Source organism: Arvicola amphibius, chromosome X (assembly GCF_903992535.2).
Source record: "Arvicola amphibius chromosome X, mArvAmp1.2, whole genome shotgun sequence".
Lineage (NCBI taxonomy): Eukaryota > Metazoa > Chordata > Mammalia > Rodentia > Cricetidae > Arvicola > Arvicola amphibius.
In genome coordinates, this window is record NC_052065.1 from 21,555,616 (window position 1) to 21,571,105 (window position 15,490).

The following is a 15,490-nucleotide window of genomic DNA, read 5'->3' on the forward strand; positions in this document are numbered from 1 at the left end:
AAATATACTAATTTTAAAGAGGATTCAGAGCATGTCACTTTTCTATTTAAAATCCTATAATGACTGTTTATGTCACGCAATCCTTTTCATAGCTTGCCATCCCCAGCGCTTCCTAGCCCCTTAGAAGGTTCATACTTAACATTCTCTCTACTTGGATTGCCTTTTTTTTTCTTACACAGCTATTTTCTCACTCCTAAAAGTTTTGTTAAATGTCATTTTCTCAATGAGGCTTTTCCCAATCCTATTATTTAAAATTATATAGGTGTGCCGGGTGGTGGTGGCGCGCGCCTTTAATCCCAGCACTCGGGAGGCAGAGGCAGACGGATCTCTGTGAGTTCGAGACCAGCCTGGTCTACAAGAGCTAGTTCCAGGACAGGCTCCAAAGCCACAGAGAAACTCTGTCTCGAAAAACCAATAAATAAATAAATAAATAAATAAATAAATAAATAAATAAATAAATAAAATAAATAAAATTATATAGGTGTGCATGCACACATACATACATATGCACATCAGTTTATCGAAGCACATTTAATATTCCTGCTGCCATGAAGGCAGAGTTCTTGTCTTTTGTATTCACTGCAATGTCTCTGGTACCTTAGGACAGTACCTGGCCATTGCTTGACAGTAACTGTTAGATACAGGGTCTCTGTACATAGTCCTGGCAGACCTAGAACTTAGTATGTAAGTTGACAAAGCTGGCTTCAAATTCATAGGAGTTTGCTTAAGCATCCAAGTGCTAAGATTAAAGGTGTGTGCTATCACACCAGAAATAGTAACTTTTTAAAAATTATTTTTTATTTCTATTTAACTTTGTGTGTATGGGTGTTTTACCTGCTTGTATGCCTATGCATGCCTGGTACCCATGGAGGCCAGAAGACAGTGATGGATACCCTGGAGTTAGAGGCTTCTTTAAGCTGCCATATGCATGCCAGAAACTGAACCTGGGTCCTCTGGAAGATCGACATGTGCTCTTAGCCATTGAGCCATCTCTCCAGCTCCATCAATAGCTGAATTTTGAGGAATGAATGATGCAGTTTATTGGTAAAATATTTTTCTCTCCAAATGATCCCTTATGACTCTAGATGTCTATGAATCTTGCTTTTTAAATTCAATTTTGGTTATGTATATGCATGTAGGGGGATATGTGCACATGAATGTATTTTGCCCACAGAGGCTATAGGGATCCCCTTGGAACTAGAGTTACAAATGGTTGTGAGTCGCCTGGTATGCAGGTACTTGGAATTGAACTCAAGTCCTCTTGAAGAACAATATGTGCTATTCACTGCTGAGCCATTTCTTCCACCCCCAACAAAATGAATTTTATCAAAAGCCTTTTGAAAATGTATACCATTGACTCAGTCATTACAGTGTAAAGAACTGTAATTATTAGACTTAAAGAACTCTAAATGCGGTAATAAAACCTACATTTCTGCATAGCATGAAATATTTTCCCTTTATATTTATTGATTTATTCATTCATTTTTGTGCATTTATATATTTCTTCTTCTCTCACATAATACATCCAAACCGGTGTTTCTCCTCTCTTCACTCCTCTCAATATCCTGAAACTTCCCTCTCCCCAGGATCCACTGCTCCTCTCTCTCCCTTCAGAAAAGAACAGGCCTCCCAGGGAAGTCTTAAACCCTTCCATCAAGGCTGGAAGAGGCAACCCAGCAGGAGGAAAAGGGTACCAAGAACAGGGAAGAGTCAGAGACATCCTCAGCTCTCACTGTTAGGAGCCCCACAGAAACAACCACCATAAAATATATGCAGAACACCTAGCTTGGACCCATACAGGGTCCATTATTGTTGTTTCGGGCTCCGATTCCCTATGAGCCCAAGTTGGTTGACTCTGTGGGCCATGTTCTTGTGGTGTCCTCTACCTCTCTGTCTCATACAGTCCTTCCTCCCACTTTCCCACAGGGCATCCTGAGCGCCACCTGTTTGGCTGTGGGTCTCAGCATCTGCTCCCATCAGTTGCTGGCTGAAGCCTCACTGATGACAATTGGGCTAGGCGCCGTCTATGAGTATAGCAGAATAGCATTAGGAATCACTACATTGATGTTTTTTTGAATATCACAAACATGGGCAAAACAATAGATTATTCCGTTTATTCACAATTGTTTAATGATTTAGACCAACTATAAAGATTTTGCCATGCATTCTGGATTTTTTTGTTATTGCCAATATGACAAGTTATTTTATTTGCACATTCTTTGTGTATGTCTCTAAAATGTTTGCACATTACCCTACATATGCACACAGACATTATCACTTCTAGAAATTACCAAGTTCACAGCTGTGGGTGCTGGGAACCAAACTCTTATATTTTTGGTTGTGAGCCTAGCCTTTAACGGTGTCTTTGACTTTGGTGTCCCTTACTGATCTTGTCTTTTCTAGGTCCGAGCTCATCAGTTGGTTCTTCCACCTTGTGATGTCGTGATCAAGGCTGTTTCTGAGTATGTTAGCGCCATCAAAGACCCCTCAAACCTGGATGTGGTTGGGAAAGATGTTTTCAAACAGTCTCAGGTGAGTCGGCCTTTTCCTCCCCGAGAATCACCAGCTGTCTGTATTTTTAATTTAAAAACTATTTTGTGTACACACGTTTGCAGCTGTCTACATGCCATGCCACGGGTGTGGCAGGCAGAGGACAGTTTGTGGGAATCGGTTCTCTCCTTCCATCATGTGGGCTGTAAGAATCCAACTCATATTGTCAGGCGTGGTGGCAAGTGGCTTTACTTGCTGAGCCATCTCGCTGGCCTTCACCAGCTTTCTTACACTCGCTTGCTATGTTACCAAGTTCTCTGTTCTTTTCAGGGGTCCCCAGCTTCCCTCCTTGCTACTTGATTTCCCGTGCTTACTGGCTAAAATTCTAAAATTTCCTTTAAAAATGTTCTGAGATCTGAATAGAAATGTTCCTTTGTTTTTTTCTTACTGATAATGAATATACTACAGACATATTCTGAAAAATTAAAAAAATAAACAAGCTGCCTAAAATCTTATTCCCCAGAACCTACTTATGACAGCTAATGCTCTTGTGTCTTCTTTCGGTGTCATATGCTAGGGATCAAACCCAGGGCTTGGCACGTGCTAAAGAAGCAGTCTACAATTAAGCCACACCCTCAGCTAATTTTGATGCATACATGCTTTTAATTATGTTTTGTTTATTTATTGCATGTGTAAGCCACAGTATCCATGTGCTAGAGGACAGCTTTGGTGCATTGGTCCTCTTCTTCCACCATGTAGGTTCTGGGCATTGAACTCAGGTTACCAGACTTGGTGGCAAGTGCCTTTACCCACTGAGCCATTTCATTTTTCTTAATGTATATTTTAACATAAAGGATGTCTTACTGGAGAACAAAGTAGATAATGAGAGAAAGGACTATTTAAAATGAGTCTCCATAAAATAAGAATCCTGGCTAGTCTCTGTCGCTATAGGATGACTTCTAGATAGTGTTATATGGATGGACTCATAAGGTATATAATAGCTTGAGAATATCTTTTGTCGTTCAACATAATGTTTTTAAGATTCTTTCAAATTGGGCTAGAGAAATGGCTCAGTGGTTAAGAGCATGTACTGTTTGTGTAGAGGACCCGAGTTCACTTCTCAGCATCCATGTTGGGGAACTCACAACTGCTTATAAGTAACTCCAGGAATCCAACACTCTCTTCTGGCCCCTAGGGCTACTTCCATGTATGTGGCATATACACACTGTTGTTCCCCACATAACATACACAAAAAGAAAAATTTTAAAGAAAAACAAGAATTTTCAAGTTGTTTGATATTGTATGTGTTTTAGTAATTCATTTTTATGGGTATATGAACAGTTCATTCATCCACACATTCCTTAAAGAATATTTAGATTAGATATAAACTTGAGTGGTTATAAATAGAGCTATATGAACACTTGCATACAAGATTTTGTATGAATGTAGTGTTTCATTTTCATAGTGTAAATATCTAGAATTGAGATTTCTAGAACATATGTTAAGTGTATATTAAAATTTATGACAACGCCAAACCATTTTTCACAGTAGTTATCTCTTTCCTTACCAGTGCTTGGTCAATATTGTAACTTAAATTTTCTGCATTTTTGTATGTATGTATGCATGCATGCATGTGTGGGGAGTAGGCAAGCTATAATGCTTATGTAGTGGTCAGAAGACAACCTGCAAGAGTCTGTTCTCTCCTTTACCATGTGGAATCCAACTCATGTCAGGCATGGTGGCAAGCATTATCCTGCTAGTCCTGATTTATTTCTAATAGTATAGTACCTTGTCCAGCTAGGCAATATGCTACTACTCAACTATACCCACAGTGCTAATCATAGTTTTAGTTTGTATTTCTATATGGCTCATAGAAACGTTTGTTTTTGTTTATAGACAAGGACTCACTATGTAGTCCCAAAACTACATAGCCATGTAGACCACACTGTCCTTAGGTTTGCACTGATCTCCCCGTATCTGCCTCCTGAGTGATACGGTTTCAAGCATGTGCCATCACAGACAATGAATATTTTTTCTTGCACTTACTGTCCATTTGTCCTAGCATTTCTGTGTAGGTTCTAGGGATCAAACTGTGGTCCTCATGCTTACAAGGCAGTGACCTTACTGACTGGGCTATCTCTTCAACTTCTTTTTTAAAAAAGTCAAATAATTGTATATTTTACATTTATAGCTGTAATTAATTTGTGTAAAATATTTGTCTTTTGTTTTTCATGTGATTATCCAGGTATCTGAATATAGTTTGTTGAAAGGCTACTTTTTTTCTCCCTTGAATCGCCTCTATGCTTTTATAAAAAAAAAGTCAATTGACGGTATGTGCATGAGTGTATTTCTTTTGTGGGAGGGTTAAAGTGTGTGTATATTGTTTTACCAGAAGTGCACCATCTTAATTACTATAGCTCAATATTAAGTCTAAAAGCTAAGCAATGATTCTTCTAATTTCGATCTTATTTTGTCTTTGTAATCTCTTCTGCCTTTCCATATAAATTTTAGAAGAGTATTGTTTTGTATCTACAAAAAAAAAAAAGAAATCTTGCTTGGATTTCAATTGGAATTCTGTTAAATGTACAAAAGAAATTAGTTTATTTTTTGTTTGTTTATTTTTCAAGTAATACTAATTAATCCTAGGATGATATGCTGTGCCAGCTGCCTGTCGTGAGGTTATATTCCCAGCCATTTCTTTTAAGCTTTTCTTTTTAGATATTGCCTTGAATTAATTTTGTGCCTCAGCTAGGTCCTGAACTTGTGATCTTCCTGTCTCTGTCTTCTAAGTAGCTAGGATTACAGGTCTGTAGAGCTGTGCTCAGTTGTGAATATTTGAATCTAGTAGTATGATAAATCCATTTTATTTATGCCTTCCTTGACTTTTTTATTGGTTTTTATTGAGCTCTACATTTTTCTCTGCTCCCCTCCCTGCCTCTCGCGTCTACTTCAACCCTCTCCCAAGGTCACCATGCTCTCAATTTACTCAGGAGATCTTGTCCTTTTCTACTTTGTACTTCCCATGTAGATGAGATCTATGTAAGTCTCTCTTAGGGTCCTCATTGTTGTCTAGGTTCTCTGGGATTGTGAATTGTTTTCTTTGCTTAATATATAACAGCCACTTATGAGTGAGTACATGTGATATTTGTCTTTCTGGGTCTGGGTTACTTCACTCAAAATAATGTTTTCTAGCTCCATCCATTTGCCTGCAAAATTCAAGATGTCATTATTTTTTTCTGCTGTGTAGTACTCCATTGTGTAAATGTACCACATTTTCCTTATCCATTCTTCAGTCGAGGGGCATTTAGGTTGTTTCCGGGTTTTAGCTATGACAAACATTGCTGCTATGAACACAGTTGAGTACCTGTCTTTGTGGCATGATTGAGCATCCTTTGGATATATACCCAAAAGTGGTATTGCTGGGTCTTGAGGAAGGTTGTTTCCTAATTTTCTGAGAAATCCCCATACTGACATCCAAAAGGGTTATACCAGCTTGCATTCATACCAGCAATGCAGAAGTGTTCCCTTTTCCCCACAACCTCTCCAGCATAAGTTGTCATCAGTGTTTTTGATCTTGGTCATTTTTACAGGTGTAAGATGGAATCTCAGAGTTGTTTTGATTTGCATTTCTCTGATGACTAAGGATGTTGAACATTTCCTTAAGTGTCTTTCAGCCATTTTAGATTCCTCTGTTGAGAGTTCTCTGTTTAGGTCTATACTCCATATTTTTATTGGATTATTTGTTCTTTTGATGACCAATTTCTTGTGTTTTTTTTAAAATATTTATTTATTATGTGTACAATATTCTGTCTGTGTGTATTTCTGCAGGCCAGAAGAGGGCACCAGACCCCATTACAGATGGTTGTGAGCCACCATGTTGTTGCTGGGAGTTGAACTCAGGACCTTTGGAAGAGCAGGCAATGCTCTTAACCTCTGAGCCATCTCTCCAGCCCTCTTGTATTCTTTGTATATTTTGGGGATCAGCCCTCTGTCTGATGTGGGGTTAGTGAAGATCTTTTCCCATCCTGTAGGCTGTCATATTGTCTTGTTGACCATGTCCTTTGCGTTACAGAAGCTTTTCAGTTTCAGGAGGTCCCATTTATTGATTGTTTCTCTCAGTGTCTGTGCTGCTGGGGTTCTATTTAGGAAGTGGTCTCCTGTGCCAATATGTTCAAGTGTACTTTCCACTTACTCTTCTATAAGGTTCAGTGTGGCTGGCTTTATGTTGAGGTCTTTGATCCATTTGGACTTGAGTTTTGTGCATGGTGATAGATATGGATCTATTTTCATTCTTCTACATGTTGATATCCACTTATGCCAGCACTAGTTGTTAAATATGCTTTCTTTTTTTCATTTGATTTTTTTTTTGCTTCTTTGTCAAAAATCAGGTGTTTGAAGATGTGTGGATTGATATCCAGGTCTTCTATTTGGTTCCATTGGTCCTCCTGTCTGTTTTTATGCCAATACCAGGCTGTTTTCAGTACTGTAGCTCTGTAGTAGAGTTTGAAGTCAGGGATTGTGATGCCTCCAGAAGTTCTTTTATTGTACAGGATTGTTTTGGCTATCCTGGGTTCTTTGCTTTTCCATCTGAAGTTGGCTGTTCTTTCACAGGCCATTCTTTCGAGGTCTGTGAAGAATTTTGCTGGGAGTTTGATGGGCATTGCCTTGAATCTATAGATTGCTTTTGGTAAGACTGCCTGTTGGGGACCCTTCCCCAACTACCTCGGTTATGGATGACCCTGAGTAGTGCCACAGAAATCAGGACACGGGACGCAGAGTAGGAGACACAACTGCATACTTTATTGCAAAGCCAGTGCTCCTTTATAATACTCAAATCACAATTCAAACTAGGTTCCCATAATACTTGAAAATAGTTACATAAACTAATAACTTTGTTGCAAATAATTTCAAGAGCTTTGTGCCCTAGTTAATCTAAACAAAAAGCCTGATGTTATGGGAATAACTCTTGTTGTAATATAATATGTAAAAACACCTCATCAGAAGACAAACCACAATCTGATCAGAGCCTTTGAACTACAGTGCACATCTGTGTTCTCAAGGACTGACCATTGGCAAGGCACTCTACTGATGGGAGAGGTTTGCCTCCTCCTGACTTGGTTTGCCAAGCCTGTAAGTGAGAATGCTACCTCAAGTCACCCCTGCACAGAGTTTCTGTGCCCTTCAAAGCTAGCCCTCCACAATTGCCAACTTTTTTTTGAGACAGGGTTTCTTCGTGTAGCCCTGGGTATCCTGGAACTCACTCTGTAGACCAGGCTGGCCTAGAACTCACAGAGGTCCACCTGCCTCTGCCTATCGAGTGCTGGGATTAAAGGTGGTACCACCACTGCCTGCCTTTTCTTTGATTTTTAAAAATCAGTTGAATATTTTATAGTTTTTAAACATATAAACCTTCTATTTTAAAAATTATTTTTATCTTTATGCTTTTCCTTTGTTTCTTTTGGTGTTAGATATTGACCTCGGGGCCTTGTACATGTTAGACAAATATTCTTTTTTAAATCTCTTAAAAAACAATTTTTTTTATTTTAAATACCAATCCCAGTTCTCCTTCCCTCCCCTCCTCCTACTCTCCCACACCTTCCCCTTGTCTCACCCCCACCCACTCCTCAGAGAGGGTGAGGTCTCTCAAGGGGAGTCAACAAAGTCTGGCACATCACATTGAGGCAGGACCAAGGTCCCCCCCCCCCCCCCCCCCGTATCTAGACTGAGCAAGGTATCTCTCCATAGAGACTGGGCTCCAAAAAGCCAGTTTATGCACTAGTGATAAATACTCGTTCCACTGCCAGTGGCCCCACACACTGCCCAAGCCACACGCTGTCACCCACTAGTTCGATCCTATGCTAGTTCCCCAACTGTCAGTCTGGAATCAGTGAGCATCTCCTAGCTCGGGTCAGCTATTTCTGATGGGGACATCATGGTCTTGACCCCTTTGTTCATATTATCACCCTCCCTCTCTATGACTGGGCTCCAGGGGCTTGGCCCAGTGCTTAGCTGTGGATCTCTGCATCTGCTTCCATTAGTTACTGGATGAAGTTTCTATGGTGACAATTAAGGTAGTCATCAGTCTGATTACAGGGGAAGGGCAGTTAAGGTAGCCTCTCCACTGTTGCTTAGATTCTTAGCTGGGGTCATCCTAATGGATTTCTGGAAATTTTCTAGTGCCAGCTTTCTTGCTAATCCCCTACTGGATCCCTCTGTCCTTCCCCCAACTCAACCTTTCCAATCCCTCATGTTCTCCCTCCCCCTCCTCTTCTCCCTCCCCACTCCACTCCCACAGTCTCCCCCCCTGCCCCCGTGCTCCCAATTTACTCAGGAGATTTTTAGACAAATATTCCATCACAGACAGAGCTATACTCTTAGGCTCTGTGCATGGTTTTTAGTATTCATACTTAAATAGTGCATATTTCACTGATTGTAAAAATACTATTTTGGTTTTTTTTAGAAATATGATTGATTTTTGTGTGTTGAGTCTTGACCTGGAACTTTCTATGCTCACTTGTTAGTTGTATGAGTTTGTGGTGGTACAGTTCCTGGGGTTTTCGGTGTAGGTGGTCATGTTTCGAAATGGAGATGGTTTTCTTTCTTTGTTTTCCAATTTGTGTGCCTCCCTCCCAAACCTGAGTTATTATAGTATTTAGGATTTCCAAACCGTACTCAATAGGAATGCCTAGACTAGAATACCTTTGGTGTTTAGAGAAATTATTGTCATTATTAAATAGGGTATGAGCTGTAGGTTTTGTAGGCATGTTACTAGAACATGCATGTGTTCTAGTTCTAGTCCTAGTTTTCTCAGATGAATCATTGCTATCATTATCATGAGTGCATAGTATGTATTTTGTGTGTATGTGCGTGCTTACATTTGTGACAGTGCACTGGGATGTTCATGTACATGCATGTGGAGGCCAGAGGTCAATGCTAAGTGTGTTCCCCATCACTCTGATTTTTTTTTATTATATATGACTGTGAGTATGCACATGTGTGCACATGTAAGTGTCCTTAGAGGGCTGATGCATTGGATCCCCTGGAACTGGAGACATAGGAAGTTGTTGGTGCTATAACCTGAACTTTGGTCCTCTGGGTATGTGCTCTTTTTAAAAATATTTGTTTTAATTAGGTTTTTTTTTTTTTTTTTGGTTTTTCAAGACAGGGTTTCTCTGCAGCTTTAGAGCCTGTGTTGGAGCTAGCTTTTGTAGACCAGGCTGGCCTCGAACTCACAGAGATCTGCCTGCCTCTGCCTCCCGAGTGCTGGGATTAAAGGCGTGCGCCACCACCGCCCGGCTTTTTTAATTATGTTTAATTGGATCTCCTGGATATGGAAATTACAGGTAAGATGTCCCATGTGGGTGCTGGGACCTGAACTCATGTCCTCTGGAAGAGCAGTCCTTCCTGTTAACTCCTAGCCCCTTCTTCTAGCCTACAGCAGTACATTCTGTTAACCACTGAGGCATTTCTCCAGCCCCTCCATCTTATTTTGTGAGAAGGGTTCCTCACTGAACCTCGTGCTCACCTATCTATCTAGATTGGCTGGCCAGTGAACTCCAGGACTCCAGCTGTCTCTGCTCCCACAGCACTGGAATTGTGAATGGGCGCCTCTGTTATACCCATCTCTGTGTGTGTGCCAAGCATCAGAACTTATGCTTGGATGGCAAACACATTTTGCTGTACCAGGTTATCTCTCCAGTCAATCTTACAAATGTATTTCACAATCTATGATAGTATCATGTTTCTTTCCCTTCTTTAGTGTTGCACGATTAATAGAAAACCTAGAGACAGATATTAAAATACAAATGAAATATCACTATACTTTAGTCATCAGTATTTAGGATTGATACATTTTATTTCAAACCTCTCTGGAATACTTTAAATTTCTGGGTCTGAATTGTTGGTGTTTTACAGAGTAGTTTTTGTCTTTTATTTCATGGAGGATAGTTGTAGTTTGCTGTATTGAACTGGTTTTCAAGATAACGAAGGCTCGGAAATGAGCTGGCAAGTCTAGTAGTTAATCTTCATTGTAAGTTTAACTGGATTTTTGGTTTTTGTTTGTTTGTTTGTTTGTTTTTTTGAGACATGGTCTCTGGTTGTCCTAGAACTTGCTTTGTAGAGCAAGCTGGACCTGAACTCACAGAAATCTGTCTATCTCTGCTTTCTGAATGCTAGGATTAAAGTTGTATACTACTACACCTGGGATTTACTGGCTTTAAAAAAATTTTTTTAACACTCACCTATATGTATGTATGTATGGGGGTGTGGGTGTAGCATGGCATGGCATACATGTGGAGGTCAGTGGACAACTCCCAGGAATTGTTCTTTTTTAAACAACATGTAGATTCAAACTCAGGGCATCGGGTTTGGGAGCAAGTGCCTTGACCCCAGACACCTCACTGGCCCCAACTTGACTAGATTTAGACTCACCCAAGAAACATGTTTATGGATAGTTCTGTAAGGACATTTTTAGTAAAGTTTAACTGAGGAATGAGGCAAGGCGTCACCCTGAATAAGAGCGCATCATTTCTATGGACTGGGGCGTGAGGAGGAATGAAAAGGACGAGGTAACTAAGCATTAGCATTAGCCCCTTTGCCCCCTGGATGCAGATGCAGTGTGACAAGCCCCCTGGTGATCCTGCTGCCACACCGTCCCCTGCCATGATGAACTGCCTTCTCAAACCCTGAGGCAGGAGAAGTCCTCCCTTATTTCTTCTCAGCTTGCTTTCATCAAGTGTTTGTTATAGGACTGAGAAAAGTAACTAAGACAGCAAGTGTTCCATCTTCTGGTTTTAAGAAGCTTGTGTAGGGGGCTAGTGAGGTGGTTCAGCATGCAAAGACAGTTGCTGCCAGTCCCGTAACTTGAGGCTGTCCCCCAAGACCCATATTGTATACAAGAATCCATTCCCAAAGAGACAGGTCTCTGACATCCACATGTGTAAGATGTCATAGACACATTTACACAATTAATGTAATTTTTTAAAGAAGATTTATAGAGTTAGTGTAAAGTTAGTTTTTTAGTTGTTCATAGAGTTTGCCAGTAGAGTGTCTGGTGTTTATTTCTTTGAATTTGTTATGTTTAGATTTTGCTTAGCTTCTTGAATCTCTAACTTTGTCTTTTACTAAATTTGGAAATATTTTTGATTGTTTCTTTAAATAGATTTTCTGTTCTGTACTCTTGTTTTTTACTTCCTTGACCTCAAAAGCACCAAGTATGCATGTATGTGGGTGTGGGGGATGCTGCCGGAGGCCAACCTTGGGTGTCTGTCATTCCTCAAGAGTTGTGTCTGCCTTGTTTTTTGAAACAAGGTATCTTACTGGGATGTGGGACTTGCCGATTAGGTTAGGAAAGCTGAGCAAGGAGTACTAAGAATTATCATTTTTCTCCTTCCCCAGTGCTAGGATTACAGGCATGAACCGCCATGCCTTGCTCCCTGCCACGGGTGCTAGGAATCAAACTTGGTCCATATGCATGCCCAGCGAGCATTTTACTAACTGCAATTGTCTCCATCGCCTACCTCCTTCCTCGCCTCCTCTTGCAAAACCCCCTCCATTTTAGACCTTTTGCTATTATTCAGTAGATTCCTATTGTTTCTTTTCTCTTCTTTTTAAATTATAATTTATTTTGTTCAGGGATGATCATTTTGGTACTAGTCTTCTGTGTTCTCAGCATCCCCCAGTTACCTGTGGTTCTTTGTCTAAGTCTTCCCCTTTCCATATTAGCTTAACATGTCAATTGGTATAGTCCTTGCTCAGGTCATATTCGTTTAGGTTAATAGTGTTGGTGAGACTTCATGGGTGTAACCTCCCTGTCATTTCCAGGATATACAATCTCACAGAAACTCCCTGATCCCCTTACAGTCTTCTATCTCCCCCCCCCCCCATGATGTTGCTTAAGCCTTAGGTGAAGGAGTTGTGCTGTACATGTATGTATCTCCGGCTGGGCTCCACATGTCCGTGTTTTGATTGGTTGTGGTTTTCTGTAATGATCTCCATCTGTTGCAAAGGGAAGTTTCCTTGATGAATGGTGAGGGCTACACTTCTCTGTGGGTATATGAACAACTATTTAGAATGTAGTTAAGAATTATGCTGCTTTAGTAAAGTGGCAATTGTAGGTTCTCCTCCAAGATCCATAGCTTCTCTAGTACTGAGTAGTTGGTTAGGTTTCCAGTACCAGGCTGATTTCCCTCTTGTTGGAAAGTCCTCAAGTACAATTAGAGAGATTTAGTTACTGTCAAGGTATATATGCCACCATTGCTCGCTTAGAGTTGTTGTGCCATGCTGGTTCATAGTTGTCAGAGCTGGGTAGAAGTGCCAGTTGCTTCCCTTCCTTGGCTGCTTGCATAGCACATTCTGGTACAATTAAAGCCAGTCCTTGAGGGAGGAGGCTTTCAGGTCACATCCAGTTTGGGTCCTCTGGGCCCTGGGTCTGAAATGGCATGGTGTCTTCAGGAATTGGGGTTTCCTTTCACCTCTGGTGGGCAATCGAGATCAACAGCAAAAGCTACTAATGTTCTGGTGGTCTCTTGGACAACCCTGACCAGCAGCTCCAAAGAGGGCTTCTCATGTCTGCTACTGGAGTTTTTCTTAGATTGTCTATGGCTCTTGAGGGAAGCATTGTCAGCTCAGGTGGGAATTTTTTAAATATATATGTATTTTATGTATACACACACATATACCCACACGCTTACATGTATTTTTACTCTTGACTCTTTGGGGGCCCACCACCCAGCTCCCAAATAAATCACACAGAGTCTTTTCTTTCTTATGAATGTCTGGCCTTAGCTTGACTTATTTCTTGATAGCTTTTCTACCTTTTGTTGGGCTTTTATCTTTATTTCTGTATACACTCCTTTCCTTCTTAACTCTGTGTCTTGCTGTGTGGCTGGGTGTCTGGCCCCTGATATCCTCCTCCTTTTTGTGCTGCTTGATTGCTCTTGCTTCCTAATCACTCTTTTTTCCTTCTATTTATCCTCTCTGCACGCCAGCCTTGGCTATCCTTTCTCCTGCCTCACTATTGGACATTCTGCTCTGTATCACACCAATCAGGTGTTTTAGACAGGCAAAGTAGCACAGCTTCACAGGGCTAAACAAATGCAACATAAAAGAATGCAACACATCTTTGCATCATTAAAACAAATGTTCCATAGCATAAACAAATGGAACACATCTTAAAATAGTATTCAGCAACAATAGACATTTTAGATGGATAGTAAATATTCTTATGACTTCTTCAGACACCATTACTGTTATTTTCTCCTCCACCCTCCTCTTTGTCTTCTGGGCCTGGGTTATGTCACTCAATATGATCCTTTCTATTTATATACAAATATAATATGTATTATTATAATTATTATTAAATATTATATTATATTATATTATTAAAATATGATCCATCCATTTATATACAAAGTTCATGATTTCATATTTCTTTATAGATGAATAATATCCTATAGTATTCTACATTTTCATTACCTATTTGTCAGTTGAGGGACATTTAGGTTGTTCCCATTTTGTAGCTATTGTAAACAGAGTATCACTAAACATGACTGAGCAAGAATCTGTGGTATAGAATGTCACATCCTTTGGGCATATGCGAAGGAGTGCTATATGTTCATATGGTAGATATAATTTTAGCTTTCAAATTCTTTACGTAGTCTGGCTATTAATCTGCTGTCGGATTCTTCCCCCACTCTGTGGACTTGATTGTTCCTTTAGCTGTACAAATGCTGTTTGGTTTTATGAAGTCCTATGTGTCACCTCTTGGCATTAATTCTCGAGTAAATGATCTCTTACTCAGGAAGTCCTTTTCTACACACTAATTTCATAGAAAGTACTGGCTGTGTTTTCTTGTAGCAGTTTCAGGTTTCATGCTTAGGTGTTTTTATTCAGTTGGAGCTAGTCTCCTGCAAGGTGATAGATATGGGTCAAATTTTATCATTCTGCACGTGGACATTCAGTTTCCCAGCACCATTGTTGAAGGTACTTTCTTCTCCCCAGTGTATATTTTTGTTGTAGTAATGCATACTCATATTTGGGGCTTGGATTTTGTTCCAGTGGTGCCAGCTCCACATTGTTTTTATTACTATGGCTCTGTACTATATCTCGAGAACTGGAATGGTAAGCTTACCAGTGTTGTTCTTTTAGCTCAGGATTGTTTTGACTGTCTGGGATTTTTTTGTGGTTCCATATGAATTTTAGGATAATTTTTTCTATTCCTCTAAAGAATGAGATGGCGATTTTAATCAGGATTGCATACATGGTTTTTTTTCTATAATGGTCATTTTTATAATATTCTATCAACCCACGAGGATAGGGTGGGTGTCTTTCTATTTTCTTGTTGTATCTTTATCTCTTTCTTCAGATGTTTAAAGTTTTCATCGTAGGACTCCTTCACATCTTTGGTTAGGTTTATTCCTAGGTATCGTTGAGGTTGTTGTGAATGGGAATGTGTCCATAATCTCTTTTTACATATGTTTTTGTTGGTGTGTAGAAAGACTTTTAACTTATGCAAGTTGCTTTTGCAAACTGCCATGGTGTTGAAATTGTTTCTTGTTTCTAGCAGCTTTCTGATTAGAATTTTTGTGATCTCTTATGTCTTCTACAAGTAAGGATAGTTTGACTTCCTATTTGGATCCTTTAATTTCCTTACTGCTCTAGCTAGTACTTTGAGCACTATATTGAATAGGAGTGTGGACATTTCCTGACTTCAGTGGTATTATATCAAGTTTTTCTCCATTTAGGACGATGTTGACTGTGAATTTCTCATGTAGTTTTTATTATGTTGAGGTATGTTTCCTCTAGTCTTGCTCTCTCTAGGACATTTATCATGAAGGCATTTTGTCAAAGGCCTTTTTGTTGAGATGATTATGTGGGTTTTGTCTATACATCAGTTTATATTATTTATTTATTTATTATATTTGTTGACTTGCATATGTTGATCCATCCTTGCATCTCAGAGATAAAGCCAACTTGGTCATGTTATATAATCCTTTTGCTA

General features: G+C 39.8%; 1 protein-coding gene across 7 annotated transcripts in view; it reads left to right on the forward strand.

Moving 5' to 3' along the window:
- The window catches only part of Fam120c (family with sequence similarity 120C), a 137,623-nt gene that overhangs the window by 46,409 nt on the left and 75,724 nt on the right, over window positions 1-15,490 (forward strand). For all 7 annotated transcript variants that reach the window (XM_038315999.1, XM_038316006.1, XM_038316002.1 and 4 more), the window contains exon 4: window positions 2,404-2,532. In XM_038315999.1, coding sequence (XP_038171927.1) covers window positions 2,404-2,532 — 129 coding nt within the window. The remainder of the gene's footprint in view (window positions 1-2,403; window positions 2,533-15,490) is intronic.